Here is a 13,431-nt window from a genome sequence, read left to right as displayed (position 1 = left end):
ACGGTGCGTGATTACTGTTATGGGCGTGCATTGCCCAGGTGGGCAGGCAGGCAGGCATTGAGCCAATCCACGAGCGGTGCCTGGATCGAAGCCGACGCAGGCAAGCAGAGGAAGCCAACGTGCGACGCCAATCAAACCGACGCCCTCCCTCCCACCTCCAGCCAGGCATTGCCGATGCTCACGATGCAGGCCAGGCCCAGGTCGGTCCAGACCAAGGCACCCCCACTACGCCGTGCCCCGCTGAGCTCCTGAGCTCCGCCCGCCCGCATCTTCAGCACCTTCGCGATCGAGCAAGCCATCGAACAGACAAAATCCCCGCCACGACGCTTCTGACGTCACCATTTCTGTTGCCACTCCGGAGCTTTTGGCGCACTGCTGTCACCGGCCGGCCGTTGGATGCATGGATGCCGTCATTGGCACGTACGTAATGGCTCGATGCGGCAGTCGTTCGATTTTCCCTGGACACGCAAAGGCGAAAAAGGGATAGAGTTTAAGTACGAGGTGAAAGCCGCTGTTGGAAGAAGCTGATGCTGCGCATGCCGAGGGATTGCAATTGAACCTCTCTTCCATATCTACAGCCCTGCATACATACATACTTACCGTTCTCTCGTGCGCAGCTTGCGATTGCAAGGACGGATCTTTCCATTTCCACCTCCCTTCCTCTTGAAACCTACATCTCTCGATCACGATAATAACTAAACTCGTCATCATGATGCCCGCACGGCAATTGACAAAAACCGCCCTCCCGCGGGCTGCCCGCTCGGCGCGGCATCTCCCCCGCCGGCAGCTGCGCTTCCAGTCCTCCACCACCTCCTCGAGCGGCAACAGCAGCAGCAGCAGCGGCGGCGGCTCCCACTTCGCGACGGGCATGGCTGGCGGCGTGGCCGGCGCGGGCCTCGCCTACGCCATCTACTCCTTCACGCCGGCCGGCCAGACGGCCAGCAAGCTCAACAAGGCCGCCGCCGAGGCCAACAAGAAATACCAGGCCGCCGCGCAGAAGCTGCAGCAGGCGACGCCCGACGCCGACCAGGCCGTCGACTACATCAAGCAGTTCGCCTACACGTACGTGGCGTGGATCCCCGGCGGGCGGGGGTACGTGGACGCCGCCTTCGCGGACTGGGAGACGGTGCGCGAGAAGCACAAGGACGAGGCGGACCAGGCCGTGGGCGACGCCTACAGGCAGTTCCAGGAGCTGTCCAGGGCCGGGCTGAGCCTCGAGACGGCGTCGCGCGCCTACGACGTGCTGGCCGAGCTGACGCGCAAGGTCGCCGACCTCTCGAGCGACGCCCTGTCCGACGTGCTCGACAACCACCCGCGGGTCAAGGAGAAGCTGGGCGGCAGCGTGGAGCAGCTCAAGGACATGGGCGGCAAGTACGGCCCCGAGGCCAAGAAGCAGGTCGACGAGACGTGGCGGCAGCTCAAGGACGTGCTCGCGGGCGGCTTCACGGCCGCCAACGTCGACAAGGCGCGGCGGCTGGCCGAGGACAAGGTTCAGCAGCTGAGGCGTCTGGGCGACGAGGCGTGGAGCAAGGGCCTCGAGGAGGCGAAGCCGTACCTCGACAAGAACCCGCAGGTCAAGGAGCTGGTGGAGAAGAACGCCGACGCGCTGCGACGGGGCAACGCGCGGGAGCTCTTTGACAAGGTGCGCGCCGCCGCCAACGCCGCGTCCGACGGTTCGGGGGATAAGCTTGACGAGCTGAAAAAGTACGTCGACGATGCGGTGCAAAAGGGCAAGGACAAGGCCAAGGACGACTGGGGGCTTGAGAGCTGGCTCGAGGTCATCCCCCACGGGGGCGACATCATCCCCAAGCTGCGCGAGCTGGGGCAGGTCGCCGACAAGCACGTCGACGAGGGCGAGAAGCTGCTGCGCGAGACGGTCGACGAGCTGAAGCAGGTGCTGGAGAAGAAGTCGAAGCGCGCGCAGGAGATTGTGCAGGAGGCCGAGAAGGAGGCCGGGAAGGAGGCCAAGAAGGATTCGAAATAGATGAAACGACCCCTGTACAAAGCAACCTGCTGCTTCTTTCTTCTTGTTCTAATCTAGAGGGCGGGGCGGCCGGCGAAACAAGCGTCTTCATGTTCAATGGATGGCAACGTATGTGCCATAGAGTAGCTGCAGCACCGAGCCTGAAACAGCTGGATTCGCTGCACAGGCACCCGACCCATGAGACAGCGCAAGTCGACAGATAGTCAACATGTCCACTGGCAATCCGAGCGTAAGTTAGACGATCGATCGATCTCCGCGCTGGGGACAAGCATGATAGGCAGCTCCAGGCTGCAGTCATGTCCGGCATTCCGCTTATGACATGCTGTGAGTTGTGTACCGGACATTGTTCTTGTAGGCTGGAGACGGCTGTGTTCGTGCTTGAACCAACAAGGGCGCGTTCAATTCAATGTACGCTTTGGCAGCAGTGTTTCAAATTGGAGTGTTTGCTTGCGACATGTAGCCGTAGTTTCGGAAGTTATGCATCCAGAGGACTGGACACCTTCTTAGACCACCAGACATCGCCTGCCAGGAGTTGGTTGCTACAAGTGCGTCCTCATCAGTCCGCAGCCTTTTTTGGTTTCAGGTAGCATGGACAGGCCGAGTGCATGTGACATGATGGGTTCAATACGTTGCCCCGCGCATAGACTACTCACAGGCGTACGCAATTATATTGAATGCGAGGTGTCGTGAATAACATCAAGGTAGCATCCGTCAGAGGGAATTAGTATTCGAAACTGTTCTTTGAGCCATGAGATGATTTGACATGATTTTTTCGTAGTAGATCAAATCCCTGGCTGACATTGACTACTCTTCATGTGCCCCGAGCGCCCGACGGCAGCTCGACACAGGAAAACCGACCTGAAGTTAAGCCAAATACCCTCCCCACGCTTCTTCATTCGTGTCTGGTCTTATTGTAGCAGAAGAGGAGCACGTGGCAACAGTAGAACAATGGTCCGTTGTGCCAGCGCACCACGACAGCCTATAGCTTCCTTTACCTCATCTCTCCTCCTCAAAACCAGCTGGATTCGGGCCGAGGGTATGTGGGCATGTCGCACGATGGCGAGCGCGATGCACAACCAGGGCAACAATACGCCTCGTACTGACTGATTACTGTCAAATTCGCGCAACTCGTTGCATTTTGTAAATGACAAAACGGCAGAGAATGCATCTCGTTCGCTAGCTGCGGCGGCGCCTCCAGTCCCAACATGAACCGTCGAGACGCGTCCGTTCCAGCAGACATCAGTGGTAGTTGGACGCGGCGATTCTTTGCGCTGCCACCAGAGGGTACTTTCGTGCCGTGAGCAAAGACGCAACTCTGTACATGCCCGTGCCGCTATGTTCTGAACGCACTGTCACTCAACATTGACGTCCCGTTACCTAATGATTATACAGAAACACTGCCTCACTGATATACCGTCAGTGTCGACAACAGGTCTGTGTGTCATGTTTGACACCGCCCTATGACGAAAAGCACCTCGTGACTTATCGCCAACCGGCTGGGCATGGCGTTATAAAGAGTGAGAAGGACGGCTCATGTTGTCCGCACACCACAGCCGGAACGTCAAGTCGCCGCCGATAGCTGTCCTCCTGGCCGACAACCATGATCATGACCGCATCAGCAGGGCGGCTAGCAATAGCCATATCCATCTTCAGCAGCATCGCCTCCGCCACCCTAGTTGCTGATACCACCTCCGCCACCGTCGCCGCCGCCGCGACCATTACCACTCCCCTCGGGAACGTAGAGATCGGATTCAATCTAGCCCACGGCCGCCCCCCCACGGTGCATCACCCCAGCGTTGCCGACGACTGGAGAGTCGTGTGCGAGGACCGGAGGGCTCCGGATATATGCAAGGACCCCACGTCGGATTGCCCTGGTGGCCTGTACAAAACTCGCGACTCGGCGTGCCGCAGCAAGCACCAGTGCGGTTGCTCGGTGGAAATGCCCGGGCTTCCTGGGGACAGCAGGGAGTCGTCGGACGGCCTGGCTAATGCTGGACGACAGGAGCTGCGCCGTCGGAACAAGAAGAATAAGAAGAAGCCGATGCCGATGGCCGGCCTCGTGCAGAGAGCGCCAGCAGCACTCGCGTCGAACCAGGACATACGGACATGGGAGATTGTCTGTTCCAAGCCCAAGTCGCCGGGCGAATGCTTCAAGCAGCCGTCCAAGCTGTGCGTGGGCTCGACGTACCTGGCCCTCGACCCGGCCTGCAAGGAGCACGGCTGCAGGTGCATCTCGGGCGGCTCGATAGCACTTGGACCCGCGCAGCTGGACGCCGTCACGCACGTAGCCGGCGCCGCGATGCCTCGTCTCGCCAGACGGTCTGACGACTACAAGATCGTGTGCCCCCGTGTCCCCCCAGCGCGGTTGAAATGCACCGACACTCGGTATTCCAAGTGCGTGGACGGCTTATACACCCCACACAGCCGGGAATGCACCAAGAAATACCAGTGCGACTGTGTCGGGCAAAATGCGCGCAGGAGCGAGCCTACTGCTACTACTTCGGCCCTGGCGATAGAGGCCCCCGGTGGCGGCCCTTCATCTTCGCAGAAAGCGTCCGAGAAGCACGCGACAAGGACTCGCAGCTTTTCTCCGCCGACGGCAACGCCGATAGCGGTCACGGTAGATGCACAGCCGACGGAGATGTACATGATCGTGCCGCCGCCGCGGACGACGATGACGACAACGCCAAAAGCGGCCACAGCCACGCAACAAGCGGCGAAGACGGGCGGGATCAAGGCCCGCAGCCCCCTGCCCACGGAGGAGGCTTCTTCCCCGGCGCAACACGAGACGATATGGGTTTGGAGGCCTGTCTGCACCACCAAACCCCCGGCGAAGCTACGCTGCCGTCACCCGGAGTCCAAGTGCTTCCAAGACAAGTACCACCCGGCGAACCCGGACTGCAAGAGCAAGTACGGCTGCAAGTGCGAACAGGTGGCGTCTCCCGCGCCCTGGGCGGGCGACTCCTCGGCGGCGCTATGACTCGAGCGTCGGACCAAAGGAAGGCCCATACGGAAAACAGTCAAGCAGCCGACCCAGGTCACGTACTGGGAGGTCAGCTGCGCCGCCAACGCCCCATCTGAGTGCCAGCCAGGGGCGGCAACTTGCTCCCTCGAAGGGCGGTACAAGACTGACATTGCCAACGACCATTACAACTGCGTGCATGTGCATCTTTGCAAGTGCGAAAGGCTCACGAGGAATTTGAGGAGACGCTCCGCGAGGATGCATTCATGAGGCTCGGGGGGGGCCTGCGTTTGGGGAATGACAGGACTAAGCAGTAGATGTCGTCGTCGTCGTCGTCGTCGTCGTCGTCGTCGTCGTCGTCGTCTTGGTCGGCTGCCAGCCACTTGGCATGTTGGCGCGACAGTCGACTGATGGGTGTGCAGGCAGAAAGGGGTCCCTTTTGCTATGGAAGCAGCCGAGGCCGCATAGAGACGACGGGTTGGCAAAGGATGTTTCGATACCCGGGCGGGGGGGCCAGTTGTACTTCTTTTTTTCGTTTTTCGTTCTTTCTTTAGATGCGCGTGGCAAGAGAACAAGAAAAGGCGACGAAAAAGGGACAAAAGACAAGACAAGCGCTTTGCATGGAAACGAGGCCGTTTTCTCGGCGTATTTGTTGCTCACCGACTCTATCGTGCCGTCACCTTGGACTGAGCACGGCGTGCCCACATAACGGCGAGGCGACAAAAGAGGTTGTCTGTCAGGTTGTTGCCTGGTCATGGCCAGCCGCCGCGCAACTGGCCGGTCGGTGTTGATGCTGAATTGCCCCGCGCCTCTCCACTGGCATCATGGGAGATACAAAGAAAAGAAAAAAAAGTCCCCGACTCCTCCTCCACGGGCTATATTTGATATGCGCATGTACAGTATAGGTAGCCACCGAGGTGGGCCCGCAGTCGCGCCGCCGCCGCCCGTTCGAGGTAGTTTACATGTGCATGTATGGAGGCATCGAGGCACTGACCACTTAAAGAAGTGTAGGCTGAGCGAGCGGCGAGATGCATCATTATTCATCTGTTGTCGTTGGCGGGCAGATATCACGCAAAACTCCACCGCCTCATGCACGCAGAAGCGTCCGTCCACCGCCAGACTGGCTCCGCAGAAAGCGCGCATCTGGCTCACCTCCGCTCGTCTATAAAGCCGCATGTGCTCACCCGGTTGAGAGTTTCTCTTCTTTTCTCCCCTTCCTTTTCTCTTCAAGTAGAGATTGCATCTCGAAACGCAAACGCCTTTATCACTCAACCAGCCAGCAGTCTCTTGGGTTTCGTACCTATACATTTGATATTAGCCCCAACCCCCCGTCAAAACAAAACAAAAACCTCATCACAATGGCTGGCGACTGTGGCTGCTCTGGCTCTGCCTCCTGCAACTGCGGCTCAAGCTGTACGCACTGCCGCCCAGGCCTCGGATGCCGAGACTGATGGACTTCGCTGACGTTGCTGCGCAAACAGGCTCCTGCTCATCATGCGGCCACTAACGGAGTAGCCATGATGACGCGCCCCTTTTCACTTTGTTTACACCTATCAGCTCCTCTCTCGGACGAGCACATGACAGCATTGTAGTGCCTGACCGGGGGAGGAGCTGCCCACCGCTTTGGGATACGACTCAGTCAGCGGCGGCCATGAAGTAACTCAAAAACAACAAAACTACTACCACGACAAAAAGAGACAGAAAAAAAAGAGATAGACAACCGAGATACCCAATACCCTATTTACGACTACACAGCTTGAGCGGCACTTGGCCGCATTCGATCCTTTTTCCTCTCCTTGTCTTGTCCGGTCGTTCGGCGTTCATCGTGGGCCCGTCGGCTCACGAAGCCCAGGCCCAGGCCCCTACGGTCTAGTCTGTCCGCCCTATCTGTGGAATGAATGATGGGGAATGAATGGAGCGACGAATGGCTGGGACCATGATTGGCGACGGCGAGGTTGTCTGGTGGAGGTTAACTGCTAGTCGATCCTTGAATATAGTTTCCTTTGTGATTAATGAACGCAGGCCCCCTGCTGGTTTGCGCGGGTGCACTTGCTTGTCGGGGATGTGAATTATTTCGTGTAAGTTTGTTGGTCCGGAGTTGAGCATGCCATCGGGTTTCGATCGATTCGGCAGCCCAGCTGGCTCGGTACTTGCAGCGGAAGAAGCAGCCAATCTGAGCAGCGCCGAAGGCGCAGCGCTGGCTAGGTTAGTAGGTACTTAGTACCTAAGGTAGGTGCTGGAGCTGCCCACCCACAACGTCCTCCACACTACAACAGGGCGCTGGGGCTCGCGAGAACCGGCTCTGCGGGCTGTCGTGGGGCACGGAGGACAGGCGGGCACGGCTGGGCCTGCGGCCTATCGCATCCCCTCCTTCTTCATGTGATAAACCCCCCCCCCCAGCCGGCTAGCCAGTGCGGGGCTATCCACAGCCAACGCCCGCCCCGTCCTCACGTGGATGTACCAAGTTACCTGTAGGTGTCCAGGTGCCGGCAGGCTGCTATTCATTCCACTAAAGACCCCCAAGCACCAGCCCATCCGTCCCTCGGCTCATTGTCCCCCCCAAAACAGGTCGGCGGCGTCATGTCATGGGTTCCTCCGCGCCTCCGTGTGCAGCCTTATATCTCACCTCCGGCGCAGGTGCCCAGCCTCGCTCACGGCTTGCTTTCTTTCTCCCTCTTTTCCCCGATGCCCGAGCAGTGAGCCCGCATCGAATCCAGCGTGGAACCTGGTGCGACCGGCGAGCCGACGCCAGACGACGACGACGACGACGATAGACGGCGGCCGGCGTGGCGCGTGTGCGACGACCGAGTCGAGTCGAGCCCCGGCCCTGCCCACTGCAGGTTACCTATACTGCCCTTATAGGGGTCTTACCTGCCTGTGCTCCAGCGCGCTCTCGAGGTTCGGCTGCTTGCGACGCCAAATGACGTTTGGACTCGCCTGCCGCAACCACCTCTCAGTGCCTGCAGCAGGCCAGCGCAACGCGCCTTAATGGCTGCAATTGTGAGTCCATCCGGGAGCCTGCGAATTGGTTCTTCCGCCGTCGCCTCCTCCCCCCTCCCTCTGATCTTCCCGTCTTCGCCACGTCACGACCCGCTACCACTGTCACGCTTGACGATATTCTTTGTTTTCTCCCCTCCCGCTTCCCTCCTTTCTTCCCGTCTAGCGCGCCCGAATCTTGAGGGGCGGAGCATGTGATGTCATGTTCTAGCCGCCCAGAGCTGGGTGGGCTTGCAACGTCGTCGTCACCAGGAGCTGAGCCGCGCGCGACGCTTCACGCTCGCTCCACGGCGCCTCGTCGCGTTGCCCGTGGGCGGGCTTGTGCCACCATTCCTCATCCTCCGTACTACCTCTTCTCGTACCTCGCCATCCACCGCCCGACATCCCTTGCTAACGTGTCCGCGCCGGCAAGGACTCCCCGTGGCTATCGGAAGTTGGCGCGCCAATGTCTGCCCGCGACGACGCCTCGACAGGCACCGGGCCCTCCAACCTCGAATCCCGGAGCTCGACCGGCCTCCCTCCGACCTTTGCCGCCTTCTCCCCCGTCACTCTCTCCGCCAACACGCCCTCGCGATCCGCCCGCCGCTCCACTATCCTCGTCCACCAGAAGAGCCCGCTTCTGCTCGCCACGCCGCCTCAGGTCACCCGCGCGCTCGCCTACAGCCATCCGTTCTTGCTGCCGCTCAACAAGTTTGTCGGCCTGCTGACATGGAGCACCGGCGATCCTTGGCAGAGCTTCCTCCTGCTCTCCGCCTTCTGGGCTGTTTGCTTGTACGGTGACATTCTCGTCAAGCGCGCGGGACCCATCGTCGTTGGCATCGGCCTCATCGTCGGCATGTATGGGAGGCGATATAGTCCCCTCAGCACAAGCGGCTGGAGCGAACCTGCGCGTGAGGTGAAGGATGGGGCCAAGTCGCAGGGAGGCTCGTCTGGCAGCTCCGGACAGCCAAAGAACGCCCAGTCCGGCGCCGGACAGCGCTCCAAGCATACGAGAGCCCAGTCCGAAGTCACTAACACAAAACACCAGAAGACGCTCGACGAGATCGTTGAGACGCTCAAGGAATTTACCAGCCGGTGCAACGTCCTCATGGAGCCGCTCATCGAAATGACCGATTTCTTGAGCACCCAGCGAACGCCAACAAGCGCTACCACAAAACCCGCCCTGACGGCCATGTTCCTCCGACTTCTCATCATCACACCATTCTGGCTCGCACTGACGATGCCTCCATTGCGAGTCATCACCACCAGACGCGTCGTCCTCGTCGCCGGAACCCTGGCCCTGACATGGCACGCGCGGGTGATGCGCGTGGCGAGGACAATCATCTGGAGGAGCGCCATGGTTCGGCGTGTGGCGTCGGCCATCACTGGGCTGCGCTTTGACGGCCCGACTAAAGCGAAGAAGTCGGCCAGGTTCGAGGCTGAGCTCGCCCGAGCGAAGAGCAATCCAAGCATCAAGGTCAACGGGCGAGAGACCCGGAGCTCTGGAGTCAAGTTTACATTCATCATCTACGAGAACCAGCGCCGATGGATCGGCCTTGGATGGACGTCTAGCTTGTTCGCGTATGAGCGACCCGCCTGGACGGATGAACACAACAGCACCGTTCCCCACAAGGACGAATTTGACTTGCCAGATGTTGAGGACGGGAGTAACATGAGATGGCAATGGGTCGATGGCAGCAGATGGAGGGTCGACGGCGTGCCGGACGAACAGGGCCCCATCGAGTACGACGGCGATGAGGGCAAGAATGGCTGGATATACTATGACAATAAGGTACGTCGATAGTGACTCGGACTACAAGACATCCGCTGACAGACCTAGTGGCAAAATGGCCGTAGAGGAATCGACGGCTGGGGAAAATGGACGCGCCGACGGAAGTGGTACCGCGACGCCGAGCTTGTGGAAGTAGATGAGACCGAGGCTCAGCAGCCAGCAACTGCAACTGCCGAGAACGGATCCACATCTGAGGGATACAGTACTACGGGGGAGAAGATGGTGCCGACGCGCGCCGAGCCGTCACTACCCGGCCCTGACTCGACGATTGCCGATGATTCCAGTGCAAAGACTATGGACGACTCGGCCTCTGTACACTCGACGTCGTCCAGATCTTCTTTCTGGCCGTCGCTGAGGAGGCGGAACCCGGCCGAGTCGAAAGGGCGGGTCCCTGTAGAAAAGGAAAGGTCGAGAAGGCTAAGCGAGGTAACGAGCGAGCCGTCAAACGAGGAAGACACGACCAGCCTGGGGCGTGAATTGGAGATTGAACTGCAGAAGCAGGGCAAGGATGGAGGGCAGTGGGGGATAGGGGACGAGGCGAGAATGAACCTCGAATGAGTACGAATACCACCAACCTAAGTTTTCCTCCACTGGCACGAGACCGTAACATGCGTTGGTGATGCTGAGCTCGAGCTCACTGGTGCTACGATACCCGACATGAACTGTCAACACGCAAACATGCGGCATAGGGATGGGCAAACTTCGAACCCCCCCCCCCCCCCCTTCTCACCTTTTTAGGACTGATATGCTTTCCACCACAGCCCAGGGCGCGGAGGCTTTCTGATCAACACCCAGCCGTTGCCATGTGGCCGTCGTGTGCGGCCCCCCTGTGTACCCAGGGCAACCGACTGAACAACGCCGTCACCCATTCGAACGCCGCATCAAGGCCAATGGCTGAACGGCCAGTCTGAACGGCTGCTCGCCAGCTGGCCAGCCAGTGGCCGGGTATATCTTGTTCTCCGCGAGCCAGCAGCTGTTGATCGCGTTCTGTCTCCTTGCACACACACTCACCTTCGACCGCTCACCCACCCCCAACACGCCTACGAAGTCGGCTCTTGCCAACGCACGCAACGCACGCAACAAGGCTTCACAGGCTATCCGCCAGCTCAGTGTGTCATCTATTGTTTCCCTTGCACGTTTTTCTGCGACTCGTTTTCGGTTTCCTGCTACTTCGTTGACAGCTGTGTACGCTGTCTCTCGCATTTGCACGCGGTCGGGAGAAACACCAGACTGCGAGTCATCACCAACTCTGAGAAGACAAAAAACCAACAAACCCCAACAAAAAAAAAGTAACCATTTTGAGACACAAGATGCCTTCCGACAAGAAAGGAAAGAAGATTGCCACCGCGGTCAACGTCTCCTCGCGCAACGCTTCGCAGAGCGGTAAGATCACTCCGGCTCCCAGCGAGGAGCAGCAGCACCAGCCGCTTCATCAGCAGGCTTCGGTGCCGACCACCCCCCTTCTCCCACTGCCTGCCATGCCTCGCCAGGGAACTCAGCTGCTGACCCCCTCGCCTCTGCGCTCAGCTATGTCGTACCGCAGCATCGGACCTGACTCCTCGTCCTCGTCCGCCAGCGGTGGACTTGTCCCCGGCTCGCCTGGTGCCGCGGAGACTGCTATGACTACTGCCTCCACCGTCAAGAACACTGGCGAAGGTGGTGCTGGTGGCGGTGTCGCTCACGGCGGCGACGGCGTCTCTTCGCCTCCCCTTTCTGACTTTTGGCGCCTGCTTCCCATGTCCAGCGGCATGCGTCGCGACACCCACCACGCGGCTGGTGGTAGCGGTGGTGCCGCGGGCACGCCCGGCGGCGGTCCGGCGCCCAGCTGGCTCGCCTCCTCGTCGTCGTCAGCCTCTTCGGGCGCGGGCGACGGCACGCCTCGTGCCTTGGGTTCCAAGTCGACGGTAAACAACTCTCCAACCGCGCAGCAGAGCGCCTCGCCACCCCTGACCCTCGTGGCGTCGACCCTTGACAATGTTGATACTGAGACCGGAAACCAGATGCAGGTGCTTGCACATGGACAGATACACGGCCGCCAGACTGCTGCTGCTGCTGCTGGTTTCGCTGGTGGTGGTGGCATCTCTGAGAATGATGGCGGCGACCTCGCGCTCACGCCCGAGGGCCAGTTTGTGAAGCGCCGTTGGGAGATGAACTCGACTATGCACGCGGCTATTTTTATGGCCCAGGGCCTTGTGATTATGGCCGTGGCTTGTGTCCTCTTGGCCGCTACCATTTGGAAGTACGACGATGTTGATGATGCCGCGCTTTGGGACGTGTAAGTTTCCTGCCCCCGAATTCTCCTTTTCACGTTTGACAAAACGAGAAAGCATATGCTAACTCATAACCTACTTGTCCATCTAGTCTTGGAAGCTACGTCCAGCCCGCTCTTGCGATCATGTTCGTCATCTGCATGGGCACGCTCGCCGCTCATGAGATGTTCGTCCTCTCGACCGTGCTGCTGCTGTACCTGCAGGCCGCGGTCCTCGTCATTGCGATTGCCACGTCCCTCTTCACCTGGTTCTGGCTTTTCGGCGCCTCCAACAACGTCGGTCACGGCGGCGGTGGTGGTGGCCATGGCCGCCCTGGCGATGATGGCGCCGACTGGCAGCTGCTCAAGGGCGTGGTCGTGAGCTGCATCGCGGCCGTCCTGGGCACCGTCGCGTTCGCGTTCTTGCGCATCGCAGCCGTCTGGTGGGTCGTCGAGGAGCAGGGCGAGCTCGGTGGCGACGTGGACGAGTTCCACGAGTTTGTCCTCGTCCATTTTGAGACTCGCGAGGGCTAACTTTTTACCGTCGCGTTCCAAAGATGTGACTTTTTTTTCTTTCGCGCTTCTCGGCCGTTCACTCCCGACAACGATATTCTTCCCGACCGACCGACCGACTATACGACGGCCCCTCATCGGTCGACAAGGCTTAGATCCTGGACGGAAGGGGTGGGGTTTACTGTTGGGAGCACGGTGAGGGTCGCGGGCGAGGTCACGTCTAACGAGCGACGATGGGAGGATCGGAGAACGGAAATGGATGATGATTTGGGGATACGATTGATACCCGGGGCGTTTCTGGAACTGTCATGTTTTCTACACTTTGCTTTTGCTGTACTGTTGCTTGCTACCTCTCAACTCGACATGACAGAACAATCAATACCAGGCCGGGCCCTCAGAACGATGAAAACAGCAACAACAACAACGGCCCTCACGGGGCGAAGAACTCTTAATCAAGAATCTGCTCCGCCCACGTCTCAACCCACGGGCAGTCCATCACCACGACCTGCCTCTCCGTAAGCCCCTCCTCCGCCACAAAACTGTCAAACTCGGCGAGGAAGTCCACCGCCCGCGCCGCGCGGCTGTGACGCATCTCGCGCAGCTGCGGCCTCTTGGTCAGGAGCCACGGGTTCGCCTGGTCCAGCACCTCGCGCCACGCGCTCATTTCTATGCTCCTGGAGAGCGTGCCGCGGAGAGAATGGGTTGCGGCTCTCCCGCTCTGCAGCATGTGCGCGTGGACGTGGTACACGAGCCGCATGGCCATCTCGACGGGCCGGCGGCGTCCTTCCCACGCCTGCTGGGCTTCCATGTCTGGGCCGACCTTTCCTGATAGCATCGAGGGTTTCCATGCGCGGGACTCGAGCCAGGTGGTCAGGTAGTCGATGTACGAGGCGCGGAGGAGGTCTTGGTCGTCGAAGGGGCGCATGGAGGAGGAGGGCATCTTTGCTTTAATGGGT

General features: G+C 59.8%; 5 protein-coding genes across 6 annotated transcripts; 4 read left to right on the top strand and 1 right to left on the bottom strand.

Moving 5' to 3' along the window:
- Positions 1–375: 375 nt before the first annotated feature.
- JDV02_008730 (uncharacterized protein) lies at positions 376–2,689 on the top strand. Its single transcript, XM_047990359.1, has one exon. The coding sequence runs from the start codon at positions 710–712 to the stop codon at positions 1,982–1,984; it is 1,275 nt and encodes a 424-aa protein (XP_047846366.1). The 5' UTR covers positions 376–709; the 3' UTR covers positions 1,985–2,689.
- An 895-nt stretch (positions 2,690–3,584) lies between these two features.
- On the top strand, positions 3,585–4,964 carry JDV02_008729 (uncharacterized protein; the record flags this gene model as incomplete). Its single annotated transcript, XM_047990358.1, has 1 exon — positions 3,585–4,964. The coding sequence occupies one exon, from the start codon at positions 3,585–3,587 to the stop codon at positions 4,962–4,964; it is 1,380 nt and encodes a 459-aa protein (XP_047846365.1).
- A 2,508-nt stretch (positions 4,965–7,472) lies between these two features.
- JDV02_008728 (uncharacterized protein) lies at positions 7,473–10,294 on the top strand. 2 transcript variants are annotated; one of them, XM_047990356.1, is made up of 3 exons: positions 7,473–7,946; positions 8,356–9,714; positions 9,763–10,294. In XM_047990356.1, the coding sequence occupies exons 1-3, from the start codon at positions 7,935–7,937 to the stop codon at positions 10,270–10,272; spliced, it is 1,881 nt and encodes a 626-aa protein (XP_047846363.1). In that variant the 5' UTR covers positions 7,473–7,934; the 3' UTR covers positions 10,273–10,294. The 2 variants fall into 2 exon arrangements, with proteins under 2 accessions (XP_047846363.1, XP_047846364.1); XM_047990357.1 differs by having other exon boundaries at positions 7,473–9,714.
- Positions 10,295–10,994: 700 nt separating this feature from the next.
- JDV02_008727 (uncharacterized protein) lies at positions 10,995–12,854 on the top strand. The gene is made up of 4 exons (XM_047990355.1): positions 10,995–11,097; positions 11,242–11,989; positions 12,076–12,405; positions 12,520–12,854. Coding segments are annotated over exons 1-4 (1,152 nt in total). The 5' UTR covers positions 10,995–11,024; the 3' UTR covers positions 12,521–12,854.
- A 69-nt stretch (positions 12,855–12,923) lies between these two features.
- On the bottom strand, positions 12,924–13,415 carry JDV02_008726 (uncharacterized protein; the record flags this gene model as incomplete). Its single annotated transcript, XM_047990354.1, has 1 exon — positions 12,924–13,415. One exon carries the CDS (start codon positions 13,413–13,415, stop codon positions 12,924–12,926), a length of 492 nt encoding a protein of 163 aa, XP_047846361.1.
- Between the last annotated feature and the right edge of the window lie 16 nt (positions 13,416–13,431).

Source organism: Purpureocillium takamizusanense, chromosome 8 (assembly GCF_022605165.1).
Source record: "Purpureocillium takamizusanense chromosome 8, complete sequence".
In the NCBI taxonomy this organism is placed as follows: Eukaryota; Fungi; Ascomycota; class Sordariomycetes; order Hypocreales; family Ophiocordycipitaceae; genus Purpureocillium; species Purpureocillium takamizusanense.
This window is presented reverse-complemented; position numbering and strand designations above follow the sequence as displayed.

Coding starts and splice junctions, on each gene's coding strand:
- JDV02_008730 (XM_047990359.1), top strand. CDS start 710: ATGATGCCCGCACGGCAATTGACAAAAACCGCCCTCCCGCGGGCTGCC.
- JDV02_008728 (XM_047990356.1), top strand. Junction 9,715..9,762: donor GGATATACTATGACAATAAG/GTACGTCGATAG, acceptor TGACAGACCTAG/TGGCAAAATGGCCGTAGAGG.
- JDV02_008727 (XM_047990355.1), top strand. CDS start 11,025: ATGCCTTCCGACAAGAAAGGAAAGAAGATTGCCACCGCGGTCAACGTC. Junction 11,098..11,241: donor GCGCAACGCTTCGCAGAGCG/GTAAGATCACTC, acceptor CTCTGCGCTCAG/CTATGTCGTACCGCAGCATC. Junction 11,990..12,075: donor GATGCCGCGCTTTGGGACGT/GTAAGTTTCCTG, acceptor TTGTCCATCTAG/TCTTGGAAGCTACGTCCAGC.